We start from the raw sequence: 15,750 nt of genomic DNA, 5'->3' as shown, positions 1-15,750 counted from the left end.
CTGAAGGCCACTGTCAAAGAAACCTGGGCTTCCATACCACCTCAGCAGTGCCACAAACTGATCACCGTAAATTGACATACTTTCCAGAAGGCCAACAATTAACTAAAAATGGTTTTTTTATTGGCCTTATGAAGTATTCTAATATTTGAGATGGTGGTGGGTTTTTGTTAAATGTGAGCCAAAATCATCACAATTAAAAGAACCAAAGACTTAAACTACTTCAGTCTGTGTTCATTGAATTTATTTAATACACGAGTTTCACAATTTGAGTTGAATTACTGAAATAAATGAACTTTTCCACAACATTCTAATTTATTGAGAGGCACCTGTATTAAATACAGACATTTCTCTTAAGGGATTTGTAGTAGAAATACGGTTTACGGTCTTTCTAAACCTTAAGCCTCATGCTCATTTCTTTTTCTTTCTGTACAAGAGTATCCTTCTTTACAGGATGACCTGTTCATAGATATTTGTATCTTAATAGCAACAAGAAAAAACATATTTATTTCTTCCAGGTCAAAGGACTCTGCACCACAAAAGTGATGTTCTTGAAACGGTTGTATTAGTGAATCCATCAGAAGATACTGTTATATCTGAGGTAAGTTATTTAAAGAAAATCTCTGGACAAGCTGCTATATGTTTCTAATGAAGATACAGTAAATAATAGCTTTGATGTTAGAATGAATAACCTTGTCAAAGTATAACCTTGCTGCAAACAGAATGACTCTAATAGACTAATGTGTTTTAAATGTCCTCTTTCTCTCTTATCATGTCCTAGATCCATTGTCTTGTATCTGACCCAGCTGTGCACAAGCTGCTAGTCCTGAGTGGGCAGAGTTCTGACCAAGGTGACCTGGTTCTCCAAACTGGAGTGTTCAGTCATCAGACCTTCTCACGTGTGTTTGCTGATCCTGGGGCAAGTTTAGATAATATAATTGTATTTATATTTAATATATATATATATATATATATATATATATATATATATATATATATATATATATTGTGACTAATTTTGGACTTGTTTTTTCTCATGTAGGTCAGTAATTTACTGGTTAAATCCAGCTCCGGACAGCGGGCATCACTAACTGTGTCTTGCCGTGGTGAGGCAGGCTGGAGTTCTCTGGGGCAACAGCAACGCATTAGGGAGTTGCTGAATTATAGGCTGAATCCAGAGCCTATACTCCCTAAGATGGAGGGGGTCACTGAGTTTACAGAATACATATCTGAGACTGTGGATGTACCATGCCCTTTTGACCTTCTTGAGCCTCCAACCTCTGGAGGATTCCTAAAGCTGTCAAAGCCTTGCTGCTACATCTTTCCTGGTGGACGGGGGGATTCTGCACTTTTTGCCGTCAATGGTTTTAACATTCTGATTGATGGTGGCTCTGACAGAAGGTCATGCTTCTGGAAGCTTGTCAGACATTTAGATCGTATTGATTCTGTCCTTTTAACCCATATTGGTGCTGATAATCTTCCCGGGATCAATGGACTCCTTCAAAGGAAGGTTGCAGAACAAGAGGAAGAACAGTCTCAAGGCTCAACCACCTACAGTGATTGGATGAAGAACCTGATATCACCCGAGCTCGGAGTTGTGTTCTTCAATGTACCTGAGAAGCTTCGCACATCAGAATCGAATTTGAAAGTCAAGCGAAGCATTGAGGAAGCCTCTCTTACATTGCAGTACCTCAACAAGCTAGAAATTAAGCCTGAGCCTCTTTTTCGAGTAGTTACTAATACCATTGAGCCCATCACTCTTTTTCACAAGATGGGTGTGGGCAGGTTAGACATGTTTGTCCTGAATCCTGTGAAGGACAGTAAGGAAATGCAGTTCCTCATGCAGAAGTGGGCAGGTAACAGCAAGGCCAAGACAGGGATAGTACTTCCCAATGGAAAAGAGGGAGAAATATCTGTACCGTATTTGACATCTATTACTGCTCTCGTTGTTTGGCTCCCTGCCAACCCTACAGAAAAAATTATCCGAGTCTTGTTTCCAGGAAATGCACCGCAGAACAAAATCCTTGAAGGGCTTGAAAAGTTGAAGCACCTTGATTTCTTGCGGTATCCAATAGCCACCCAAAAAGACATCAATTCTGGTGTTTCACCTTCAGCAGTAAAACAAACAAAGCTAAAGCAAAGAACTGACAGCAAAGAAAGTCTCAAATCATCTCCCAAGACTCAAGCACCAGCTAAGCCTTTTAAGAAAGAAACGGATGAGCATGAGGATGTTTCCATTGTCGACATAAAGAGTGACTTAGTCAATGAGAACAAGATTGAGAAAAAAGAAGAAAAGAAGCACACCAAGCCACTGAAACCAAAAGCAGATGTGACAGAAAAGAAAAAATTATTGAAGGAGAAATCACCGAAAAAACACCCCAAGGAAAGGGTGTCTAAAATGGATGAAAAGAAAGACAAAGAAAGGAGGGAAGTTAAAAAAGAAAAACATGATATTAAAAAAGATGATGTTGTAAAAAAAGATGAGAAGAAGTTTAAAACCAAGGACACTCCAAAACCTGAACTGAGAAAAATAACTAAACCTGACCTGAAACCTTTTACTCCAGAGGTCAGAAAGACACTCCACAAGGCCAAAACCCAAGGGAAACCCAAAACAATAAAGAGCAAACCTACAACTGCCAAGGTAGACAGTGCAGAGATTGTGGTCCAACCAGTGGCTGAAAAGACTGAGCCTAAGAAACCTGAAAAAGGGACAGGAGAAGTAATATCTGCTCCATCTACTCCAGATGATTTAACAAAAGACTTTGATGAAATGAGATCCACTGAAACAACAGATCAATCTAAAGCTCCTAAAAGTGTTCTTACTGTCTATGAATTACCAGCTGAAAAAGACAATGAAACTTCAAATGTTGCAGAAGCACAAGAACAAGATCATGTTACAGAAACTGACATTGTGAAACAAAAAACTACAGAGAAAGAGGTAGCACCATCAGCAGAAATCCAAGAAGTACTATCAGCAGAAGTGAAAGAACAAGAGGATGAGACCCAAACATCAGAATTAGAGAAATTTGAGGATGAGGGTGCTGCAATTGAAGATGAAGATGAGGAGGAGGTTGAGATACAGCCTGTTAAGAAGAGGATAGAGGAGGAGGAAGAGGAGGAAGACATGGGAATAGGAGACGAAGAGGATGAAGGGACAACAAAGGAAACCAAAGATTTAGAGGGTGTGGACAGAAAACATGAAGTTGAGGAAATGGAGAAGCAAAAACAAGTGGAGGAAAGAAAGACTGAAGCTGAAGAGGAGCAGTTTGAAGAAGAGGATGTGATTGAAAAAGCTGAGCTAGAGGAGGCAGAGGATTTGGATGCCATTGCAGATGAAGAAATAAAGGATTTCTCTGCTGAGAAAGTCAAAGAAGAAGAGGATGTATACTTGTCAAATGTTGGAGGTGTTACAGCTGGCATTACCTCTACAGCCCAAGGAGCTGCAGCAGCAGAAAACATATCATACATTCAGGATGAAACCATCCCTGGTTACTCTGAGACTGAACAGACCATCTCAGATGAGGAGATCCATGAAGAAGCAGAGGACAGGATACCACACCTTCAATATGAGGTTGGTAGCTATGATGTCTCGGTCCCAGACCAACCAGGCTCCTTTGATGCCATCCATGGAATGAGAGAAATGCAAGCTGCTGCAATGGGCAATGGAACTGGCAAAGTATTGATCGGTGCACAGGAGCCATCTATTTCCATCTACACCAGCATATTTGCTGCACCACTAGCTGAAGAAGAACATGTTTCTTCAGCAACATCTATAACAGAGTATGACAAACTGTCTTCTTTACCCACTTCCGTTGCTGAAGATCAGTCAGTGACATCTGTCACAGCACCTCAGACTGAAGACACTGGAAAAAGTTCTCTTGTTTTGGATACTGTTCAACCGGTTACTCAGACTGATGCCACCCAAGGAAAAGACTACCTACATTCAGCAGGAACCATCTCACCAACATCCTCCTTAGAGGAAGACAAGTGTTTCAAATCATCTCCCTCTGAGGAATCTCCACCACTTCCCTTAGAAGGTAAAACTGAGGGAATTGAGATGGCTGCCCATTACGGTGATGAAGAGGAGGATGAATATGAGGATCAAACACCAAATGTTGACATTTCACTTGGAAAGTTACAAGAATCATATGCCTCATCTGATAAAATTGAACACAAGGAGAAAGAAATGGACAAACCCAAAAGTCCTGTGCCTTTAGTTCCTGATACTTCATCTGAGATGGAGAAGGCATCAGTATCTCCTTCTAGGGAGGACTCATCTTTTGATGTACAAACAATTCTCTCTTCCCCATCTCACAGTGTTACTAAGCTTACTGTTGCTGAAGCTAGTGTTTTTCCAGATGTGGAAGAACGATGCATTAGTCCTGATGACAGCACTGTAAAAATGGCTTCTCCTACACATTCTGAACCACCTAGTGCATCTCACTCTCCACTCAGAATGTCACCTGTGGAAGGGAAGGATAAAGTTCCTCTTATAGAGACTCATCAAGAACCAGGAGTCCCAGTTAGCCCCATTGAAATTGAATCTGAAAAGGAGAGTGTAAAACAAAAACCTGGTATTTTAGATGAGAAAGAAATACCTCAAGCGGAGGAGGATGAAAAAGAGAGAACCCAGGAAGCAACCTCTGCACCATCTCTACTTGTTGATGACTTGTCAGCTAAAAAAGAAAGTCTACCAGTTCTACCATCAAAAGAAATAAGTGATACAAAGGTAATGCCTGATCCAAGTGTTGAAAAGAAGGGCAAAGTTGAAGAGGACATAAAAGAGAGCAGCAAGGCTGTAATTCTAGAGGATAAACATACCAAATTATCTGATGATCATGACATTGAAGAAACCTGTGATTTTAAATTGTCTACAGACAAAGAAGAGAAAAGAGAGAAGGAGAAAGAAAAGCATGAGAGAGATGATATGGAAGGAAAACATAAGGAGGAAGACCAATTCTTAAAGTACGCAGAGGTTACAGATAAAGGTGATGTAATATCAGAACCAGATAAAGCAGCATTGCCCTATAAAGAGGATTTTGATAAGAAAAATTTAAATGAAGAAGAGTTTCCAGAAAAGAGTTTTCCAGCAGTTCTGGAAAGTTCTGAGATAGAAAAACAGGAGAATGAAAAAGAAGAAATTCAGTCAGAGAAAGCCAAAATATCTTCTAAATTTGACAAGGAATCTAAAGAGAAAGATCCGACTGATATATCTTGTCAGCCCATAGAAAGCCTAGATATAAAAGCAGAAACATCAATATCTCAGGAAGTAGCCAAAGCATATATGGAAACACAAGTCACTGTAGAGACAGATGTGACTACTAAACCGGAAAAGACCTCGGAGCCGAAATCTGAATCAGTTAATTTTACACTTGAACAGGTGGCTTTGGAGGAAACTGATTCATCTGTCTGTATAAGACCACTTAAGGAAGACACAGATGGCCTCAAATCTCAAATACAACAGTTAAGTGAAAAACCGGATGTTACACTGAAAGATGAAGAAAAGGTAGAAAGTAAAAGTGAGGCTGGACTGACATATGAGAAAATGATTTCAGCTGCCAAAGAACACCAGGACTCTAGGGATACAAATGTAGAGAAAGTAAAATCTGTAATGCCAGAGCTAATTTCTCTCTCAAAACCAGATGTTCAGTCTACAGAGATGCATGTAGAAGTTTCCATTATAGAGAAGGATATTTCTGCTAAAGATGATCAAGAATCTAAAGGGATGTCAGCACAAGAGATGAAACCTCATAGTTTAGAGGCAACTCTAAGTGAGACTGAAATTACTAGTAAACAAGATGAAGACTTAAAGGAGAAGCTATTGGAAGAAACTCAAACCACACAACATTTAGAAAAAGCAGCTGTGTCATACAAAGAAGAGTCTCAAATAACAAATTCCATCATTTCACAGGACACAGATAAAACTAGCCAAGATATAGAAACCGTAGAGGACACTAAATCCATAACACAAATTTCCATTACAGACAAAATGGACTCCTTACCAATATATGACCAAGAAGCTAAAGACGAACAACCAGAATTGAGCCATGGTCAAGTTTTGCTGTCTGAATCTGAGAAATTAGATGTGTCCTCTGAAGATGATCAGGACCAGAAAAACAAAGAGTTTGTGAAGCTAACTAGCAAACCAGATGAAGAGTCTACAGAAAGTCAGACTTATGAAAAAAGAGATATGCATACTATCTCTAAATCTGATTTTGATTCTGAAGTGAAGAGTTTACCCCAGACAATAACAGAGAAAGAAGATGTGCCAGCTAAAGAGGATGAAATAAGCAAAGGCATATTTGTCAAATCTGAACATCCAGTCAAGTTTGAAGACATTTCCCCAAAACCGTATGAATCTAAAGATAAGTGTGCAGAGGATACTCAACTTCAGATATCTACAGATCAATCAGTATTCATGATTGCCGCTGCTAAAAACGACCAACAGTATGAAGAAAAACACACTGAAGAGATTGAAACTGAAGAACTTCAACCAAGCATGGTGACAGATGTGCCATCTGACACAAAACAAGAACATAAGACAATATCTGGGGAAGAAAAGCCAGAACAGATTCCAACAGAAACAAAAACTCTGGATTCAAAATCAGATCATGATACTTTAAACACACTGAAGAAAACAGATCTTCCCTTTGCAGAAGATAAAACAACCAATTCAAAAGTAAGCAAAAAGCTAGAGGATAAACTAATTAAAGAAGATGCATCAAAATTGGTGTCAGATGAATTAGACAGCAAAATGGACTTGGGAGCCAAACCAAAATCTTTGGTAGAACCTTCAGAACAAATGTTTGAGACCTCAGATCTTAGTTGTAAAGAAAAAGTGGAATTGAAAGATGAACCTAAAGGAGATATCAAACAAGACACATCATTTCATGAAACACATACATTCCCATCGTCAGACATTGGATTCAAATTAAATTTAGATTATAAAGAAAAATTCATTGAAGAAGCCTCCTCAACTGTGGACAAAACAAAAGACACCAAGTCAACCTTTGAAACTACATTTCCAACCAAATTTTCAGATGAAGATGAAAGTACTGAGGAGGATGAAGGAGATGCTGTTTGTATGGGAGGGGCTGGTTCAAGACCATTATCAGTGGAACCTTGGAAGTATGAAGAACCAAAGGCAAGCAGTTCTGAGACAAGTATGAAAAAAGAGGAAATTGTGGCCAATTTAGAGTTGACTAGAGATTACAGTGGAACGTCACCTGAACCAGAGAAGGAGTGTAAGGTGGATACAGCATCACTTACACCACCTTCTACAGATACAAGTACTAAAGCTGTATCCGAGACTCTAACTGAGAGCAAACCAACAAGTATCACACTGCCCAGCTCTGACAGTCAGGCAAGTGTTGAGGATGACCAACATGAAGCATTGCTTTCTTCAAAGGAAGCAATAAAACTGGAGAAGGAGGCTGAGAGGGAAAGGGAAGGAGAACGAGAGATTTCCTCTCCAGGGCTAGAGACACATTCTGATTTTCAAAAGACTGGCAGTGCTGATGAGAAATGTGCTGAAAAGTCTGATAGTGAGAAAATGAAATCTGATGACAAGATGACTTATGAAGTGGAAAAAGAAAGCTATGAAGCCTCTAAATATGAGCCATATGAAAAGCCTGTTTCAAAAGACACTGAGAAAGGAAGAGAGGAAGAGGACCAGTACCCTAGTCTGGATAGAGATTTAGATGACAAAAAAACAAGTCAGGCCACATTGCTTGGAGCTACTTGTTCAGGAGAGGAACAAAGTGATGAAGAGCCAGTGTCTTTCAGCAAGGTTGATTACCAGACCTCTCCAGGTATTCACAGCAGCCACAGTGCCTATTCAGAGCAAGACAATAAGGAGCGATACCAAGAAGAAGATTTGGTTAGAGAAGATAAACCAGATCTTTTTGTTGACACCAGTTCTACAATTGACAGCAAAGCCACTTCGGCAGCAGGTTCAAGCTTGTTTGCCTCTAGTGATGTGCAAGATAAATCTGAGAAATTGGAGAGAGAAGAGAAGGAGAAAGAGGATACACATTCTCATCTTCAAGGAAAAGATGGTGGAAGTCATGTTAAATTGCCAGATAAAGAGCCATGTACATCTGCTTCCAGCCTTTCAAAAACTGATACACAAGAAAAAGACCAGAAAACAGAAGGAACATTGGCAATGCCTCATTCAGAGGACCTGGACAAGACCAAAACCCATGTGACTGTTGCTTCCTCTCCACAAGGACTTCTTACATCATCACAAGATGAAAGTCTTCAGAGTCTAACAACTTCATCAACATCTGCTTCTGATGAGAACAAAATGGAGAGTCCACTCTCAAGTGAAGGTAACAAAGATAAAAACAAACTGTATTCAGCTGAAAGCCAAAGCGACCCGTTTTCTTCTGGTCGATACTCACCACCTGAAAAGGACATGCTTTCTGCAAGGTTATCACCTGAAGATCCCAACACCAGCACTCCTGGTTCTTCATGGCAGTCCATGAAAGTTGAAGACAATGTTCTTGCTCTTGAGTGCTCTGGAAAAACTGATTCTCTTTCCAGCAAGTCATTAATCGTGAGTACAGAGACAGAGGAATGCTTGGTCAGAAGCCAAAAAATATTTGCAGAAGAAGAGGATGACTATGAGGAGGAGGAAGAGGAAGATGCAAGTGACTTGGACATTGAAAAAGGTGCCAGAGAGATGTCTGAAAAAGAGTCCAAAGTAGCATTTGATAGCATGACTATATCTAAACCACTTGGAACAAAACAAGAAGATACTACTGATTACTTAGCATCTGGAGCATCTGCAGAAGATCTACAGATAGATACATCTGGTGATTCATCCACAAAAAAGTCTAACATAACAGAGCCTTCATCAGTACCTGCAGAGCACAAGGATGTAATCAGCAAGGAGGATGAACAGTCCAAGAAAAAAGATTCTTGTTTAGTCCACTATGGCATACCCAAACCCAGCGATGACAAACTTGAACCACAGAAAACATCTGATAAAAAGCACGAATTGACTGAATTCCAAGCTGTTGCTCAATCAGCCACGTCTGATGCAACTTACTCATCATCTTCATCCTTTAGTTACTCTTCCTCAACATCTGCCTCATATTCAACTGGTCAACATCCTGGAGAAGGCCTAGAATCATTGATTAATATTCCTAGTGTCCAACTACGATCAGATGGAGACAGTATATCATATGAGTATTCATCGCTAAAAGAGGAAGAGTCGCCCATTATGGATTTACCATGTTTAAAAAAAGATGAATACATGGAAGTCACAGACCGAATGACACCTGCTACAATTACAGCTGAATCAGTATCTAGTCTTGCCAAGTTTTCTCCTCTCAGTCCCTTGGAGGAATCCAAATCATTACTTCAAGATCAAACATCATCAACAGAGGAAAAGTCAGAGGAGGATATGTCAAGCATTAAATCTGACACGGATCATGTCTCTATTTCTAAACATGTAGCAGAGCCACATTCCTCAAAATCACCAGAATCAGCAACTTCTGAGGATGCAACTCACCCAACTGAGGTGGCATCTGCGACATCTCTTAAGTTTAAAATTGCACCTTTGGAGAAGGCTGACTCTACAGACAAACAGTTGCAGGAAAAATCCTCTGATGATGAGCCTGAGAATAACAAAAGCAGTTTTGAGGACGGAACCTTACCATGTAGAATTGAATGTGAAAGATCTTCAGCTACTGAAAATTTAAGCACAGCATCTTTACCAGAACAACTTGCTGATGTAAAACCCTCAACCACAATATTATGTCCATTTGATCTGCAAACCACAGATGGAACAACAGAAATGAAAAGTTCTCAGAAGGAGCTAGATACAACATGTGTGCCTCTCAGTACCAACACACAAAGTGAACAAAGTATGAAGCAAGAAGGGGCAGAGAAGTCTGAGAAAATTAAAGACTTGTCTGAAAAAGTACAGGAGGGGGTTGAAATGAAAGAAGCAAAAGTGAGAAAAATGGAATATGAAGAGGAATGTGAGACAGATGAGAAAGAAGGAGTAAACCATATAGCAATGGAGGAAGAACAGATAAAAGCTGAAAAGATGGTTGAAGTGAAGTCAGAAAAGATGGGAGAGAGTCTAGGTGATGGCAAGAAGTCAGAGCAGCAGAGCGATTGTGAAGGGAAAATGGAGCAGTCAAAAGTAAAACAAGAGGTAGAACAAACTGAAACAATTGTAGAAAAGGAATGTAAAGAAAAAATGGAAGAGAAGAAAGAGCAAACAGAAGAAAAGATGATGGAAGAAGACACCAAAAAAACAGATACAGTTGAGTCCAGCCAGCATAGTGCCTTTGGGTCCACAATGCAGCATGAAAATGAGGATGAGAATCAAAAAGAGGTTTATGAGAGTATAAAGGAGGAAAAGGGGGGGGAAGAAAAGGAAATAAAGTATGATTCAAAAGAACATCCACCAACTCCACTATCAGGAGCACAGGCTTGTTATCCTGAGGTCTCCAAGAAGTCAGATGAGGAATTCACTCGACGTACTGATCTTGGTATGGAGGCCACATCCTCACATTCACCTTCGCTCTTTAAACAACTTAAAGGAGATGTCTCTCCATCCTTCATTAATCCAAGCCCACAGGAACTATCGAGTGAGGATGAAGAGGAAGATGCTAGAAGTGATCATTCAAGGGATGATGATGGTGATGAGCGTGAGCAGCATTCTGTCAAAAGGAGATCTCACAAGCAACAGCATCGTCATCCCCACAGTCGCCATGAAGATGGTAAGGAGGGATCTCACTGCATACTGAGTGGTACATCGACTGGGCAAGGCATTATGCTAGCAGGGGAGGAAACTCCTCCTACATCTTTGAGCGAGTCACTACCATCTCAGTCTGACTCAGATGTTCCTCCAGAGACTGAGGAATGTCCTTCAATAACAGCAGAAGGGAACCTTGATTCTGATGAAGATGCAGAACATCTACCTGTGGACAAAATGTCTGCAGCTGGCGGCAGTCGAGGAAGTCATCATTCGTCCTCCCCGAGGAGTCACGATCCCCCGCCCATACCAATGAAAGACACTCTTCCTCACCCTCCGCACCCTGATGTGTGCATGGTGGACCCAGAGGCCCTTCTTAATGGCCAGACCCACACTGAACGACCAGTGAAGAAAGACATAAAAACAAATAGAGGCTTGAGGAAGACGCTAGGAAAGTCTGCATCGCCGGCACGTAAAGGAGATACAAAAAGCAGGAGATCTAGTACCCCTGTGAAGCAGACATCCAAAGACTCCTCACCTCATGATCTTAAAAGAAAAGATTCGGAGAAGACTTTTCGTCTGTCTAAAATGTCTGAGACGCAGGGATCCAGAGGAGACATCTACAACCCAGGAAGAGGACTGGTTAATGGCGTAAAGAGTAATGCAGGTACAAACATGCATAACACATTAGTACCATATCAGTTATTGAGTAATGTTAGAGATTTAAATCAGTTAATATTGAATATTTAACTGTGCATGTTAATTTACCTACCCACCTTTTTCTTCCCGTAAAAATGGGCATAAATTCTATGGGTCTGGCTTCCGGTTTCATCCGCATCCAGCTATTTTTAGCTGAACAGAACAGTTCATTTTGCTGCTTGATATTGAAAATTGGTGTGTCTTACCATATTATTTTAATGTATTATCTTAATTATAAACACACTGGTTTGTAGAGCAAATAGTTTACCGTTTACTGCATGTTGTTATTCTTCTCGTTATTTCCTTATAGCGGATAATGAACCAAAAGTCTTGCCTATAGGCCTACTTCCACACTGAAGAAAAAGGTGGATATCTACATTTAGATTATCTCCACTGTCATGTAATACTCAAATTAATTTTTCAAAAACTATATTTAATGCTTTAAAAAGTAATCTTTGCTAAAATTTTCATCCATTTTCATACTGTAAATTATAATATTGTGATACCTAAATTCACTTGTAGCATTTAAAATAACTTTTTGTTTTAGTGCTTTTTAATTAGTGTTTTTAATTTATTTAGAAAAACGAGTACAGAATTTTAATGTTGTCCATTCAATGGCAATCAATCATAACATGGAAGAAATATCAGTAAAAGCCAGACCAATATCTCAACTCTACAGCAATGGTTCTTCATTAAACCACACATGCAAATAACCAGTGGTATATTCTTTTAGGATCCAACCTGAAATCCACTGCTGGGAATTCACCTGGACCACCCATCTATGTCGATCTAGCTTACATTCCCAACCACTGCAGTGCTAAAAATGTTGATCAAGAATTCTTCAAGCGAGTGCGAGCAGCATACTATGTCGTCAGTGGAAATGACCCAGGCAGTGGTGAACCCAGCCGTGCCGTTCTAGATGCACTCCTAGAAGGGAAAGCACAATGGGGCACTAATCTACAGGTATGATTCGACTTTACACTAAAACGAAATATATGGATGAGTATGTTTTTATGATTGATGTAGTAATTCCCTAAAACGGGGACTTTCAAACTGGTGTCAAGTATGGCAAAAAAAAGGAGGGGGAGGGGGGGTTTGGCCCGGCAAAGTTAAAGTGCACTCAAGATATTAATTAAACATGTTTAATGTAAGGATTTAAAAACAAATAAAAAGCAAAAACTGCAATTCATAGTTAATCTGACCATCTTCTTTTCATTTAGGTCACTTTAATCCCTACACATGACACAGAGGTAACTCGGGACTGGTATCAGCAGACCCATGAGAAACAACAGGACCTGAATATAATGGTCTTGGCCAGCAGCAGCACAGTGGTTATGCAGGATGAATCTTTCCCAGCCTGCAAAATAGAATTTTGAATTGGTTTTCTATTTAGAGCTTTCCATTCATTCCGCATTCATTTCTAATCTTTTAGGTTTAGATGAGTTACTCCACCCACAACATTCCATCTGCTGCCATTCACAGTTTGTATTCTAATCCTTAAAAATTCAACAAAATCCTAGTGCTGTCAAAGGACTTTATTATAAGCTTTGGTCCTGAATCTATTGTACATTTTTGTTTGCATCTGCAATGCTTTGGCAGAAAACTGAATGTTCACTAGCTAGCTGCTATGAAATAATTATATGATGTTAAGTAGGCTAAAGTTGCATTAAACATTTTGTTTTCTCATATTCTTTAACATAACTTAAGAGACCAAGATTTTATCTTGCCTGGAATTTGAATTCAAAGCACAAAAAATGTGCTGTGAATTGGTTAATACATCATCTGATTAATGTTTCACATCCTTTATCATCAATTTTAGCAGACATACCACATATAGACACAGTTGCCTGGGAGAACATACTTTTAACATAAGGTCAGAAGGCCTTAGAGCAAACAAACCTCTGAGAACAGACTCAAAAAAACTTCAGAGTAGCTGTCTTGTGAGCTACGTTTACAATGAGGCTAGACAAGTCTCCCCATGTGATCACATACCAGCAGATGAGTGAAGAAAGAAATAACTGTACTATAAATTGCTAATCCAATGAGAAATTGTGTCAAATCTCAATTCTTTCAAATGACGATTTACAATATCAAACATAATCCAAGATTTGTGTCCCTTAGGTGACAAAGATGGATCTTTTTTCTATTCAAACATCTAAGCAGTCTAGCACTCAATAATATGATAGTAGTGAAGACTGTACATGTATATGTGCATGATTTTAAAAGTAAAGCAAAGTAGATGGCATCTTTACAAACTACTAACCTACTGATATGACAGATTTTGGGTGACTAGACTCTAACATGATTGTGTGGCTCAGGATATAGAAGGTAAAAGGTTATAGAAAGAATAAGAGTTTTGTGTTTTTTCAGTATTGCAAGTGCTGTACTAAAGCATGCTGCTCTCTATCTTGGACTAAATGTTGTTAGTATATTAATCTAGTAAAATGCTTTGGGGATCTGTTGGGGTCCAGATCTCTTCAAAAGCATACTAATAATGAGCAGTTTGAATACCATCTGCCCATTAATTGAGTAGACCACCATTAGAGTTGCCAATTACAAGATGTTCTGTCGATTGAGTGAAAATATGACAAAAATGTAAAGACCAACAACAATAACGCTTCAAATAATCTGTTCTATATTTTGGTGTAAAGGATTCACACTTGTGACATGCTGAATGTTTTGTTTGTGTGTTGTTGATATACTTGACCTGATTTTTTTTTCTTCCCCAAGATGAGATTCTCTGGCTCGCAAGCACTTTAGGTTTAACTTGATTGAAAGGAAACTGGTGGAAATTACACTATGTATCAAAATGTAGCAGTAGAGACATTTGTTATAGAGAGACTAATCAACAGAATTGAATATTTGTTTTCACGGTTGCTGTGAGAGCAGACAGTGAGGGTTACCCTCGTGCCTTTTGTGTGTTGTTTAACAAAGAAAATTCTTAGTTATTACATAGTTATACATACATACACACGCATTTATTTTGGATGAACTAAAATTAGAAAATTCTTCATAGCCTTACTTCTTTAGGTTTAAGCTATAAAAGTTTCAATTGACTGGGAAGTGTGAGTATTATCAAACAGCAGGCATTTATAATTATAATAACTACTTTGTTGCACCTAGTACAAATGCACTTTTTTAAAATGAAGTCAGTTTGGTAGACAGGCATCCTCATGTAAATAATTATGTAACATCTTAATTTATTTGAAAAAACAAATATAAAAATTTCAATTAAAATGACTGATCAACATTTGTTTTTTGGTCTGGCAATGTGGAAAAGAACTAATTTAGCTAGTTATTATCTAAATTAAATTGTATGGTGGTCTGTTATAGAGAACAAATACTCGTAGGCCCTGTTTAATAGACAGGAGCTTAGCCTAAGCCAGGATTAGGCCATACTTCAATTAGGACATTTAATTAATTTTTATAAACATGCCTTAGAGAAAAGCATTACTGGTGTACATCTTTAGACAAAACAAAAGCACTGGCATGTTTTAAGATCAGTCCGAGCAAGTTTCTTTCAGTTGAAACCGCTCAGATTTACATTTTAGTCTGGGCCTAGGCTTAAGCCTTGTCTGTGAAACCAGGGGTTAAAGTACTAGAACAGGGACAGTTTAAAGATACAGTTTTGACTTTTCTTTTGAATTTTGGCATTTTTATTGCTTATATCTTTACAAAGAATAAAAATTCAGCCTAACCTGAAGTTATATAATTTACAAAAAACAAGCTAACAATTAGTGTTTCTGTTTGCACTGGAGGCAAGAAAACAAATTAGCAATCTGTAATTTTCTCGATGTAACAGTGGCTCTACATTTTCAGTTACATTGTGAACAGTTTCTTCGATAGCAAACATCAAGACCTCATTGGTAAATGCACATTTGTTTTGTCCTTGAAAGAACCTTTGCTTTCAAAGGCAGTAGTGCCATCATCCATCCTGTTAGAAAACAAGCTCTGAAAAAATGCACCCCTAACCCTAATCCAGTATATTCCCAGTGAGTGGATAGTTTTTAGACTGCTTTAAGTTTTTGTCTTGTTTTTTAATGTAAAAGTCAGTTTTAAGCATTGCAGTAGAATTAATTTTGTGTTATTTTAATCTAGATTTAAGTTCACTCAGAGAAGTTGTCTTTGAGATGGTCAAAGTGACAGGGTCTTTGTGTACTTTTACTTGCTGAGAACGCACACACAGGTTAGTAATGGTGGTCAAAGCCTAAGAACTTAGCTGTAGGGCCTCAGTAAACCTTGAAGATTACACTAGTTTATTGGTTAGATACAGAATTATTCGCAAAATCACACCCAAATTCCACCGGTGTACGCAAACCCACACTAAGACAAAATTAATT

General features: G+C 38.8%; 1 protein-coding gene across 1 annotated transcript in view; it reads left to right on the top strand.

The window, feature by feature from the left end:
• The window catches only part of map1ab (microtubule-associated protein 1Ab), a 36,660-nt gene extending 23,197 nt beyond the window's left edge, over nucleotides 1-13,463 (top strand). Inside the window, exons 3-7 of the mRNA XM_059536895.1 lie at nucleotides 516-598; nucleotides 779-916; nucleotides 1,040-11,378; nucleotides 12,144-12,373; nucleotides 12,631-13,463. Coding sequence (XP_059392878.1) covers nucleotides 516-598; nucleotides 779-916; nucleotides 1,040-11,378; nucleotides 12,144-12,373; nucleotides 12,631-12,786 — 10,946 coding nt within the window. The 3' untranslated portion in view covers nucleotides 12,787-13,463. The remainder of the gene's footprint in view (nucleotides 1-515; nucleotides 599-778; nucleotides 917-1,039; nucleotides 11,379-12,143; nucleotides 12,374-12,630) is intronic.
• Nucleotides 13,464-15,750: the final 2,287 nt, after the last annotated feature.

This window comes from Carassius carassius, chromosome 43 (assembly GCF_963082965.1).
Source record: "Carassius carassius chromosome 43, fCarCar2.1, whole genome shotgun sequence".
Taxonomy (NCBI): Eukaryota; Metazoa; Chordata; class Actinopteri; order Cypriniformes; family Cyprinidae; genus Carassius; species Carassius carassius.
The sequence above is the reverse complement of the archived record's forward strand: the minus strand, read 5'-3'. Positions and strand labels throughout refer to the sequence as shown.